Source organism: Balaenoptera acutorostrata, chromosome 10 (genome assembly GCF_949987535.1).
Source record: "Balaenoptera acutorostrata chromosome 10, mBalAcu1.1, whole genome shotgun sequence".
Taxonomy (NCBI): Eukaryota; Metazoa; Chordata; class Mammalia; order Artiodactyla; family Balaenopteridae; genus Balaenoptera; species Balaenoptera acutorostrata.
The window spans coordinates 64,232,433-64,246,496 of NC_080073.1; the positions used below are offsets into that span (position 1 = coordinate 64,232,433).

General features: G+C 38.5%; 1 protein-coding gene across 2 annotated transcripts in view; it reads left to right on the forward strand.

Moving 5' to 3' along the window:
- The window catches only part of HMGCLL1 (3-hydroxymethyl-3-methylglutaryl-CoA lyase like 1), a 144,164-nt gene extending 133,384 nt beyond the window's left edge, over positions 1-10,780 (forward strand). For both annotated transcript variants that reach the window (XM_028167670.2, XM_007186951.2), the window contains 2 exons: positions 5,185-5,310; positions 9,257-10,780. In XM_028167670.2, coding sequence (XP_028023471.2) covers positions 5,185-5,310; positions 9,257-9,358 — 228 coding nt within the window. In that variant the 3' untranslated portion in view covers positions 9,359-10,780. The remainder of the gene's footprint in view (positions 1-5,184; positions 5,311-9,256) is intronic.
- The last annotated feature ends 3,284 nt before the right edge of the window (positions 10,781-14,064 follow it).

Sequence of the window (14,064 nt, forward strand, 5' to 3'; positions counted from 1 at the left end):
ATAAACATGTTCAAGTCAAAGGAAGAATAATAAAAAATATACTGACTACATTGAACCACAGATGATGTGCTACACACCATTAGTAAAAGTTTCCTTATTTTAAAGGTAACAAAATATTTATTTGCATAATATAAAGCTATTTACTTACATATTTGCTGTTTCTGGGTTGGAACACAGTGGCAGCTCAATGCTTGACTTTAACTTGGTGGATTTTGGTGTTACATCGCCATCTTGTGGTTATTGATCTGAAGATATTTCCTTCAAAACAAAACCCAAATGCTTTGTTTTGCAACATACTGTATGGTGCAGAAAACCATTTGTGCTTGTGTGCTTACACACACACACACACACACACACACACACGCCAGGAATCTGACCATCTGAAAAGCAGTGTTTTCGATTTGGAGACATGGGAAAGGAAATATCTAAGAATAATCTTTTAATGCAGTCTCTTGTATGATAAAATCAACTATGCAACCCATCTACTATTATCAAATACATGAGGATATTATAACAGTGCATTTTCTATAATACTATGGTTTCAGTAGCAAAGTAAAAACATGTTTCCTCTATGTACCGTAAAGAACAGAGAAGAAATGTTTTTCTTCCTGCTCTGTTAAGAACTTGTTTACATCATATTATGTACCGTTTCTAATGGAATAGGGAAGTCGAGGTAAAGAAAACATACACAGTGAAATCAAATTTTCTTAGATAACTATGACTAGAAATTTCCAAAGCAGCTTGTTCCAGAATAAAGCCATCTAACTTAATGTATGGGTAACACTATACATTGAGAAGATATGTTTTTCTGGGGAACAGAATTGCACATTTAATAGAGGACAGAATTTAGAGGATATTATGTAGAAAGTTCTATTTTTAAAGTACTGTGATTTTTTTTTTTTGAAGAGAGACTTTAAAAGGAACACATATCTTAATATTCTCATTCACAGCTAAGGTATACTTTAATAAACTCTCTTTAAATTTGCTTATTGAAATTTTAAATCCACATACTGCTCTTAGAATCGATTCAATTGATTTGTGACTAAGACTCACAGAAATATAATCTGTTCCAGAGCGAATGTGATGGTAGGAAAGAGGGAAGGACCATTTTCCATGGAGGCTTTCACCCAGATCGCGTCTGCCTTTACAAAATTATGCACACAGATTAGCCCTGCACACTTACACCCTGAAAGATCAGTTAGTTGCAAAATAAATTGTTGGTCAATAAACTCAGTCATAGGTTTATTTATTCTCATTTTCATTTATTTACTGTCATTCTACGACAGACTACAGTTTGCAGAAACCTTTCTTTTTCTAATTATATATGTAATTACATTCATTGTGGGACCATTAGAAAACAAAGACAAACAGAATTAAAATAAAATAAATTACCTATAGTCACACCACCCAGTGATCACTGCTGTTGGCATTTTGGTATATCATCCAAATTCTACCTTTTTTTTTTTTTTAGAAGATGGGATTATGTTTCCATATACCATTATAATGTCCTGTAATATGTTTCTTTCCCTTAACTATGCATTTACATAGCATTTATCATTCCATTTTACAGCTACACCTTAATTAATTTAAATTAGTCCCCATTACAGACATTTGGATGGTTTTCAAATTTTATTCATATAAAACATACTGTAATGAATCTATATATAAGGGGTGTGTTTCATGTGTGACACATACACTCACCCATATATATCTGTTTTTATTTCTTACCTAATTATTTACTTAGAATTTGGGAAATATTCCTAGGAAGTACTTTTTTGATAGGGATTTCTAGGATAATGGATATTGGCAATTAAGACTAATTACTAGTTAATTGCTCAACAGAAAAAAAGTTCCAGGTTATTTTCCTACCAGTTTAAGTTTTCTTGTTTACCTTCAGTTCCAACAACACCTCCTTTTTGTCACTGATGTTTATCAAAGTCTAATGCACATACAGAAAATTGCACAAATCATAAGCCCTCATAGTAGGCTGAAGCCATCTTTCACCTCTCATGCTGGTACTGCTGACATTCACTACCTCATACTTTTTGGGGTGTTCTTTCAAAAATAGGTTTTCTTGAAAAGTTGATCCATCCTGATTAACTCTTTGCTGCCCCAGGGTACAGAGCATCTCTAAATGAAAGCTCACTCATACCCACAGTTGATAAAGTCAGAGATGAATGAGAAAATTACCTCAGGGGTTCCCACACTAATTACACAAGAGAATCACCAGAGGGAAGCTTTAAAGAAATACCAATGCCTGACCCCATTCCCAGACAAAGATTCTGGGGAGAAGCTTGGCTGTTAGTTTTAAAAGGTCCCCGGGTGATTATAATTGGCAGGGATTGAGAACCACTGAAACCTCTTTCTCCTGGAGTGATAGATTCAATTCTACTGAATAGATAAATTTTAACCTATAGGTGAAGAATGCCTCTGCCTATCTGATGTCCTGGCAGACTTCCAGAGATGAGCTCAGTGTCTGAACCTTTGTCTTTTCCAACTACTGTACAATTCCACAGATTTCACTCCTAGAGCATAATTCTTTAAACTTACTATTTTGATTCACCGCAAATGTAGACTGCCTTAAATGGACCAGTACTTTAGCTGGTCAGTTATTAACACCCAAATATGATTAAGCTTTGAGAGAGGTCGTGATAAAGGAAGAAGAGCCATTGCCACATTCCCATGTTGAAGAGTATAATGAGGAGAAACGGAAGTACAGAAGCAAACAAATTATATCTGTAAACTTGCATTAGTCCCAAAGGCATCCATGGCTTTTGGACTATGTTTCTGCCCTTGGGAGCCTTGGTAAACATGCTAGGTCTCACCAGAGAAAATTCAGAACAGTAAAATTGTGCAGCCCCTTGAACCGTAATGGAAAAGAACATAAAAAAGAATGTGTGTGTGTGTGTGTGTGTGTGTGTGTGTGTGTATATATGTATATATATATGTGTATATATATATCTGTGTGTGTGTTTGTATATATGTATATATATATGTGTATATATATATCTGTGTGTGTGTGTATATATATGTATATACATATATATGAAACTGAATCACTTTGCTGTACAGCAGAAATTAACACGACATTGTAAATCAACTATACTTCAATTAAAAATATGTGCAGCCCCCTTGGCATGTCAAAGGAGATAGGAGCCACCTGAAGAGCTCCCAACAGCTAAATCTCAAACAACGTGAGTGACAAGACATATAAGGGAATATTGGATTACAACCCAAAGTACTAAATAAATACCCATGAGTCTCTACTGATATAAACAAATGTTTGAAGAAATAAATAAATATGGGGGAATAGACAAATCTCTCATATGGGAAATTTCTAAATAATTTAGGTAGGTATTCTCCACTCCTTAGGTGTGAGCTGCACATAGTGACTTTTTTCCCAAAAGTACCATATGGACAAGGGGGCATGGGGTAAAGGTGAACATCACCAGTTGTAAACCATATAGTATGCACCCTTGATATGATGTGTTAAGAATGGCACTTCCCCTGTGTTGCTCTCCTCACAAAACTTCAGGACTCCAGTCTAACCATGAGAAAACATCAGACATACCCACATTGAAAGACATTGTGCAAAACACATGACAAGTAACAATTCAAAATTGTCAAGGTCAATGAGGACAAAGAACGTCTGAGAAGGTGTCACAGCCACAGCAGGAGACAAGACAACTACATGTAATGTGGTACCCGGATGAGTTCCTGGAACAGGAAAAGGACATTAGCTTCTAAACTAAGGAAATCTGAATCATGTGTGGACTTTAGTTAAAAATAACATATTATATGTGTTCGTTAGTTGTGACAAATATACCATAATGATGTAAGATGTGAACAATAGGGGAAATTGTGTGTAATGTATGGAAATGCTGTGTACTTTCTTCCCAAATTTTCTGAAAATCTAAAACTATTCTAAAATAAAAAGTTTATCAAAAAAGTAAAGGAAAAAGAAAGAAAGTGTGATTCCCCAGAGCAGCAGTGAGAACAGCATCTGGGATCTTGTTAAAAATTCAAATTCTCAGGGCCCAGCCCAGACCTCCAGAATCAGAAACTCTAGCAGATTGGCCAAGGGCTCTGTTTCCCAGCACTTCTCATTTTAGCTGAGATCGTGTTACTTTTTCTTCAATGTCCAGGAGTGAAGAGTCAGATTAGCCTGTTGGTGGCTTCTGATTTCCCAATTGTCCCTTTTGCACAGAGGGCTGCTCTGCTTGCCTCTCTTCTTATGTTACTCAAATCTGATACCCAGGGTCCCTTTCAGACCCTTTTGTGCTCATGTCTTTCACAACTTTTCCAGTCCACAGAGATCTCCACGTTGGATATCCCTAGACTCATAACATGAACCAACTTGCATGTTTCCAGAGGCCACAAATCACAGCAGAGTGTGAATTCTCTGGAGACACCGGTGACCTTGGGCAAATTGTGTGATCCCTCTGTACTTGAGTTTCTTCATCTGTGATTTGGGGATGATGGAAGAGTATCTCCTGGGTTTTTGTGGGAATTGTGGGTTAGTATCATAAGGTATTAATAATAATATCCAGCACTTAGTGAGGACCCAGTAAATGTGAGCTACTACAATTGTTAATGGTGGATATCCCGCCTCTTAAGTGTCTCTTCACTTCTCCCAAAACAGCAGGGTTTTGTGCACAAAATAAAGTAATGGCTCAGTAAAGATTGGGTGAATTGAGTGAATACGTTGAGCCCACAAAATACAAGTTCAAACATAAGGACAGCTCCCCACCACACTCCGTCTGTCTTCTAAGGCACCTTGATTTTGAGTCAGGATGTTGGAAATCTTTCATGTTGGTTATATAAGGTTTTTAGACTAAAGCTCAAAATTAGGTTGGAAAATACACCCCATGTGTGTATTTATCTTACTTCAATCTTCATCCCCTACCTTTGTTATGTTATCAATGAAAACACCATTTCCATTTTGATCTAAGATTATTCTCATTCCCGAGATCCTTAGCAGAGTGTCTGTTAGCCTAAAAGATGAGATTAGTCAGAAAATAAATTAGCACCTCGGGGACTGTTCTAGCAGCAGGTCGGTAAGTGAATAGGTTGGAATCATGGTTCAGATTTTCCTTATTTGCTCTTTGGAACAGGTTAAATAGAAATGCAACAACTTACATGCCATAAAGGGACAAACCTTGAGTGTCTGGGTTTGTTTTCCAGATGGGGATTAATGTGGTGGATTCTGCAGTATCCGGATTAGGTGGTTGCCCTTATGCAAAAGGTGCCTCTGGGAACGTAGCCACTGAGGATTTGATCTACATGCTTAATGGCCTGGGGGTCAAGACAGTAAGTTAACTTAGCATATTTTAATATTCATACATTCCTTGCAGATTCAAATTGGAATGCTTCTTGGATTTGGGAAGCAACTTTGAGGTCAAGTTTTACTACACTTTTGCTCTTTGCTAAAATGCACAGTGGGAAAATGCAATAAAACATTCTTGTGGGGGGCTTTATAAAGTAACTTATTGCTATAGTTAGATCACCAATAATGCTACCATTTCACATTTTTATGGTGCTGCATGACCTCCAAAGTCCTTTTTCATCTAGTATCCAGTTTGATTTCACACGCTTTGCGTATTTGAGCCTGTCTTCGCTATTATGATTATTGTTTTTGCTGTTTTGTTTTCCTTGGAGGAAAACTAAGATCTTGATTTTCTCATGGTGACAAGTAGGGCTTCTGGAAGAGAGCCCACGGCACTTTTAAAATGGCCAGTGGAGGACCAGAGCTTAATAATACTTAGCATGTGAACAAGAATATTCTCTTTCCAAGTGCTACCTGAAAAAGTCACATGCTCTATAATAACCCACCAAAATTAGTACCTTGTTTTGCCACATGCTTGTTAAAATGGCCTACCATTCTAAGGCAGATTTTATTTTTAAGGATAAAATATAAAGGGCAAACAACTGTTCACAGATTATCAGAAGTTCAAAATGTTTTCTGAGATGTAAAGCATCACCTGGATTACAGAATGGAATTGTCCTCTCCATATCTCCTCTCTCTCCTCTTCCCTCACTCTACTGAGCGATGTTCCTGCAGCAGCCAGCTTGTCTGCAGTCTCCCTCCCTGTGGCATTCGGTTTCTCACCTCCACCCCTTGCTCCTGCTTTCACCACCCCTTGGAATAGCCTTACTGCCCATACTTGATTTCACCTGGAGAGTGAGGCACCACCATCCTCAATAACACACCTTCTAACATCTCCCTGCTGATTCCCCAGGCCCACACTGCTGGGTTCCTCTCCTCCGTGTTTCCAGGCTACCTCTGTGTCTTCCTCTGAACCTACCACGAGGTTGTAGAATCATCTTCTTTCTGTGTCTAGGTCTCCCTGCAGGCAGAAATATAGTATGACAGCTGATTCACAGGTGACTGTTGCCTAGATAACCTCAATAATGTTCAGTGAAAGACTGATACCACTTGGCACTAAACACCAGGAGCCTCTCTTCTCTGGTTAGAAATAGCTATTACAAAGTAGCCTGATTGTTTCCGTCATTTCCATTAGAAATGTATGACCATGACAGAAGTAGAAATCCTTTCTTTTCTTAAAATTTATTTTATTGAAGTATAGTTGACCTGCAATGTTGTGTCAATTTCTACTGTACAGCAAAGTGATTCAGTTATATATATATATATATATATATATATATATATATTCTTTTTAATATTCTTTTCCATTATGGTTTATCACAGGATATTGAATACATTTCCCTGTGCTATACAGTAGGGCCTTGTTGTTTTATACGTCTGGTATATAATAGTTTGCATCTGCTGATCCCAAACTCCCAATTCATAGAAATCCTTTCTTGAAGATTTAAATGACTTGGTTGAACTCAGCTGAGTCAACATATGAACTCTGATTCATATGTGTCAGGCCATGCGGGTCCAAATGCAAATAAGCCATGTCTCCATTCCTAAGAATTTCACAGTTCAAGGACAGTTGTTGCATTGGATATCAGCCAACAAGCCAAGATTCTCTGTACAACCTGTATCACTATATCTCCCATGCTTACTCAACTACCAAGAGCTACTGCTTCAACCTCTAAAATATTTTGGTTGTTTGTTCCTTCCTTACTATCCTTGCTGTAGCTACATCAGCACAAGTTCTTATCTCTTTCCTGGATATTCATCCTCCATACTAGTCTGCTAGCTTCAGACTGCCTTTAAACTCATCCTCCATGCTACCATAAAAGATTTTATCTAAAATACAAATATGAATATGCCTTGCTCCTGCTTGGGTACTCGTCAGTGGATTCCCATTTCCTGAAAAGCAAGGCTGTGTTCTATACCTTTTATACCTTTTCCAGTCACCTCTGCCCATTACTTTCCATGTATCCCATGGTATTTTTCAGATGTCTCGTACTCTTCTCTGCCGACAGTGCCTCATTCCTCTTACTTCTTCTCAAGGACTCATACTGTCCGTACAAGCCTTAGGTCAGGATTTACCTTCCTGGAACCCTTCCCTGACACATTCCTCTCCATTTGTTTCCATATTCTTTTCCTCAGTGGGTTGACTACCCTGCAGCTCTGCCCTCACGATCATCCGAGCATCTCTCTCTCTCAGTGACTTTAGTGGAAGTACTGGATTTCCTGTTTAGGGCTCCATATTGCCTGCTTGACCACAGGCACCCTCAAGACAGCAGCCATATTCTGTGAGAAGTTCTTGAAACCCCAGAATGGATCATAGTACATGAGATATATTTAAGCACCTGGTTTAAGTGCTAAATGATTTAAGAATAAATGCAACATTACTTCATAAAGATATCTGTTCATTAAATAAAACAGTAGAGGAAGACCAAAACAGAATCCTTTGGTACAATACCAACCAGAATCCTTTGGTACAATACCAACCAATCCCACTGCGTAATTGCTATAAATGGAATTACTGGAAAGCAAAGAAGAATGCTGGTGACTAAAATCTTATTATCTTTTGTTAGATGTAATTAAGAAATGAAAGACACACATGTAGCTTATTATTTACAAAATTTACGCATTACTAGATTAAGGATGTAAAACCAAAATGTGCCTAACAGATACTCCAGCCAAAACCATTACCATGACAAAACCAAAGCACATGTTAGTACCCTAAAAACAACTTCATAATAAAAAGAAACAGTGAAAATTACTTACTTGTCATTTTACAAAATATTTTTGATGATTTTTAAACAGAAGTAAACTACAAAGAAAACAGTGCCCTAAAAGTTTCTAGAGAGAAGTAACTACCTATATTAAAATGATGATCTCTTTTTGATCACTTGTATGAAAAGCCCCTATGAGTATTTATACTCGTCTGTTTTAAGAAAACGACAAACTTACATAAATTTAAAAAATTACTCCTTAATAGCAAGGAGCCTGAGTCTGTTTGATTTTAAGTCCCTGTTGTTTCTAGTCTGAGTTGAGGGAGGACATAGGAGCTTACGAAATACTACATGGGGCAAATCTCTGGTTAATCCACCTAACACTGTGCCCCCGTTCCACCCCCCTCCCCCCCAGTGACAGCACAGGTGCAGGGTGGAAACCTCGATGATGGTGATCTTTGGCTGCACCAAGCCCAAGATGACGAGCCTGCCTTGAACTTGGCCTTCATACCCAACTGTCGATCTGTCATCCATGGATTTACCAAAGCCTTTGTTGATCCTACTTATGCTTTCAGACAGTACAACCTCTCAGGCAAACAAGTTCCAGATGTGTACTAAATACTACTTCATTTTATTGGACTGCCTCCTTCAATTTCATGCCAGTAAGAGTGTTTCTGAACATGGTTAAAAATTATACATTCATCTTTCCTATATTTCTTACAGCTTTATAAGGTTTGTTTCTTTACATACTAAGATATACTAAGAGGGTTTCCCCCCCCCCCAAGTCCTTATCTTTGAACTCCTCCAAACGATTATCATTTTAATTGCCCTTCACTGATATTTTGTAGAGTCTTTCTGGTTCCACTGTTGTCCTTTGTAGAGTTTAGGTATCAGCATGAATTACACTGAGTTATTCAGGTGTGGCTAGCCTATGGTTTTATACTAGGGTCAGATTCAAGATATGTTTTAATAAAGCAGAAAAATCTAAATCTACACAATTCATGGAGATAAATGCTGCCCCCCCATCAATAATGAACAGTATTTTGTTTAGTAATTTTAAATGGTTAAGTAACTACTAATACAATTTAAAAGAATCTGTTTTGTCTTCTTTCTCCTTAACCCTCCTTCCCACCTGGTATCACTGTCATCTTTGTCTCACCAGGGTGTGAATCTTTACAAAGTGATGGAAGCTGGCGACTTCATCTGCAAAGCTGTGAATAAAACTACAAACTCTAAAGTAGCACAAGCCTCATTCAACGCTTGACTTGAATGCATTTGTGAGTTAAGGCTGAGAAGCTCCATTTCAGCTACAGATACTCATCTGAAAATCATTACTGCCAACTTGTTCTGAAATGTTAAGTAATAGACAAGAGTGGGGGGAAAAAAGAGATACTTTGAAAAAGAGTAGGCTGGATAGATTACAAAATTGACAGGAAGATACACCAGTCATCAGGTGAATTGCAAGCCGAGGCTAAATAATAAAATTTGTAGACATGCTTTGAACTTGGAGAAAAGTCTACTCTTTTGCTCTTACAGAAATAACTTTTTAATTTAGTCGATGTGAAAATTGACTTCAGATTTCCCTAAGTATCAAAAACTGTGTTAATACTTAATCAAGCTGGCTTAGCACAGCGTACATATCATCAGTAGTTTATGAGCTCCTGCATGGTGTGCAAAGTGTGTGGCCTCCGTATTATACGTTATGTGCCTCTGGATCTCAACTTCCCATTTGCCAAGTCAGTTAAATTATGGACCAAGTGCCAAATCTCCATCTGACCCTACATAATTTTTAGCGATACAACTTTTATATTTCAAGTATGCTAACATCTGTTAATTATTTCAGTGGCTTTATCTTGTTCCAAGAGGCTGTGGTCAGTGACAAGATGCCACATCCTGGAAACATATTACCTTCCGTGTTTGTCACATGCATCCAGTTTACCTTGCTTTCCCTCTCATCAGCTGTAGTGAAAACCAGGAGCGTGTTACTCAGCTATTGAGAAATAAGAGGTACAACCTTCATCCCGATGTCTAAGTTGCAGTGATGAGAATAGAGTGATACATGTACTTTTATCATTTTCAGCTCACTTCAAATTGTCCAAGAAATGTCACTGTGATCCTAAGAATATTAAGGCAGTTATTAAAATTCATGAAAAAAAAAAACTTTTCCATTGATTCAGTTTGATTAAATCACATCTGTTTGGGGAGGGTTGACGTTTTATGGTTATTTTTAATGTTGAAGTGGCTGAAATTTTATCTTTGTAATAGCATTACCAGAAATAGCAAAAATTAATATATTAAAGTTGAGAAGAGGCACAGGACGGCTATGTTAAGAAAAAAACATTTCTGTAACCTATGCAGATCATATGGGGACAGTATTATTCCATGTGGATCTGAATCGTCAGTTTTATTATTTATGTAGCCTTCTCCAACGATACTGAGTGATCTTATCTTTGAATAAATTTGAATAGAATTTGAAATATGAAAGTGAGCATTGTGGGCTTTCTATTAAATATTCATCAAAACCTCAGAAATAAAAAGAAATTCAAGAAAATAAGAGAAGTACTGATTATAACTACGTTAACTTTAAAGATACACAATCATAAGAAAAGGATCACAAGGGAAGCCTATTGGAAATTGACAAAAACTGAGTTCCTATGGATAAGGCTAACGCTCAGGTCGTGATGGGTGACAGAGCAGGAGCTTGTCATCAGAACTGAATGACTCTTTGCATTTGGGTTAGTGCTGGGGCAGGGTCAGTGCAGAGAGCAAGCAAAATTGCAGCTCTTTGTGGATCTGTTACATCTCTCTTTTTAGGAAGAACATGACACTGCACCCTGGGGCAGGAGTGGGACACGTGCCCTAGTGTGCACAGCAGGGTATCTACCCATCTTCTGAGGAGACTGACTTTTCCCCTCTCTTATGCAACTGTGGAATTCTTAGTTTTGAGATGTTTGGAAAAGCATCAGTTGATGCAAACTGCTTATAGAAACAGTGAAGGACAAAACTTTGCTGTTTAGAAATAAAAACCACGGACTCTCCAAAAGGCAGAGCAAGTCGTGAGAACTCCAGGTGCAGCCTAGCACACACTTGCATGGCACACACGTCAGTCTACCAGTTCATATCCCAGAACACCTGGAAGATTCCTAATCACACGCACCACAGGGAAAGTTTGTGTTTTAGATATCTGTTATCCTTTCTCCACCCAAACCATCTAAACCCTTCTGCTAACTTAAAGAGAGTTTCTTTTCTGGTTTGGGGGGAAAAAAATCACATAATCAGCAAAGCTGCCTGAAGTTCATAGGCAAAATCCCTTCAAAGCTATATTTCCACTAACCAGGAAACTTTGAAATCATTGTAGGACCTACCCAAACAACCCACCCACACATAAACCCACACCAGGGTTTGCCCTGGGTAAAAGCTTAGGAATGGCAAAGCAATTATGAAATACATATAGAAGTAACCTTTTATGACATCTGCCCTTTAAGACTACTGTAAAAAGTAGAAATTTTCTAAATTCTGGATTCATGAAATTCATAAAGCAAAGAAATGGAAACTGCCTATGACTTGCTGAGAAAATTCAGAATGCCCTTTTATGCTATTTATTCTGATCACTATAACGTTTAATAAATACCCTTTTAGCTACACTTATATGGCTATTCATTTCTATATATGTGCATGAACTCCAGACATGCAAGTGACAAGTTACTTAGCATTGAATACGTAAGCCAGCAATATCCCTATCACAGCAGTAAAGGAGAGATAAAATAAGGCCTGGGAACCCTCCAGAAATCTGTATTAAATAGGCACGTGAAGAATTGCTGTGAATATCCATTTGCAAAGTGCTTTTGTGGACTAGAAGATAGTTTTATGCTGGTGTGGGGCAGGTCTAAAAGTTAAAAAAAAAATAGTTTTGGAGGTATAGAGCGAGGGAGGAACGGGTGGGCTAGGGACGAAGGCAGGGAGGAGGGATGCAGGATGGAAGGAGGAGGAGACGGTGGGGAGAGAGGGAGGGAGAGAAAGAGAGGGTTGAGAAACTATATTTACATCCTGCCTGTGAGCAGCTCCAGTGGAAGTCATCTCCTGCTCTGGTAGAAGCATCAGTTAGGCTGCTTTAAACTGCAGGCAATAGAAAACCTCAACTCCATGGGCTTAAGCAGCAACAGTTTTCTCAGATATCTCAGAAATATTGCTTTTCCACCATCATTTAGCTTCGTGGCTCAATTATGTTACAAGATAAGAGTTTCTGCCCATTTCCCTGTTGACACCTTCGGGCTCCTGCTCCTCGGAGTTGCAAGATGGTTGTAGCACTTCTGGGCTTCACCCTTCCCACAGGGCTCAGCCTCTGCTGAAGGCTTTTTCTTCTGGAATGCCTGTTTTTAATCAATGAAGAGCGTTTCCCCCACCCCATCCCAAACTTCCTCTCCTGTTTCACTGGGCAGAACATCATCATGTGCCCCTCCCTTAACCACTTACGTGGGGAATAGACCATTAGGATACACAAGCCAAGGGTATGGGTGACCTTGAGTGGATCCGTGCAGTGGTGAGGAAAGAGGACCCTGTAGGAGCACGTTTCCTGGTGAGACAGGGTGGGAGAATTGAAGGCAGAAGAGCTCACACCTCTCAGGAAGGAGCTGTATCCAAGTTCTCTGAAACTGGAGGAAAGGATGGAAATAGAAAAAGTTTCAAACGTGCGAGGAGTAGGTTTTAAGGGGAAAGTAGTCCATCTTGCTAATTGGTCTCTATATTTTTCAGGAAGGTAGGAAGTGAGATCTGCGAGCATTACAGCTGGGGGTGGAGTGAGGGCTTGAGAAGAATGGTAACGTGTGAAACCCACCCAGAGCAGTATTAGAGGTTAACGTACTCTAAAAAAATAGTACAGATGAACTTATTTACAAAACAGAAATAGACCCACAGACATAGAAAACAAACTTATGGTTACCAAAGGGGAAAGGTGGGGGGGGGGGCAGATAAATTAGGAGTTTGGGATTAACAGATGTACACTACCATATGTAAAATAAATAAGCAACAAAGATTTACTGTATAGCACAGGGAACTATATTCAATGTCTTACAATAACCTATAATGGGAAAGAATAGAAAAAAAAGAATATGGATATATACATATATACATATAACTGAATCACTTTGCTGTACACCAGAAACTAACAATATTGTAAATCACCTATACTTCAATTAAAAAAAAAAGGAAGTTAACTTACTCTATAACAGTTTTCCAGGGGCTGTTATGTGCTAAATCTAAGTCCACTTTCTGGTCCTCATGCTACCTTTACACCTCTGTGTTCCACACACTCCCTCCTACTTGAAGCACTTCTTTTTTTTTTAAACATCTTTATTGAAGTATAATTGCCTTACAATGGTGTGTTAGCTTCTGCTTTATAACAAAGTGAATCAGTTATACACATACAATATGTTCCCATATCTCTCCCCTCTTGCATCTCCCTCCCTCCCACCCTCCCCATCCCACCCCTCTAGGTGGTCACAAAGCACCGAGCTGATCTCCCTGTGCTACGTGGCTGCTTCCCACTAGCTATCTATTTTACATTTGGTAGTGTATATATGTCCATGACCCTCTCTTACCCTGTCACATCTCACCCCACCCCCTCCCCATATCCTCAAGTCCATTCTCTGGTAGGTCTGTGTCTTTATTCCCGTCTTGCCACTAGGTTCTTCATGGCCTTTTTTTTTTTTTTTTCCTTAGATTCCGTATATATGTGTTAGCATACTGTATTTGTTTTTCTCTCTCTGACTTACTTCACTCTGTATGACAGACTCTAACTCCAACCACCTCATTACAAATACCTCCATTTCATTTCTTTTTATGGCTGAGTAATATTCCATTGTATATATGTGCCACATCTTCTTTATCCATTCATCTGTTGATGGACATTTAGGTTGCTTCCATGTCCTGGCTATTGTAAATAGAGCTGCAATGAACATTTTGGTACATGAC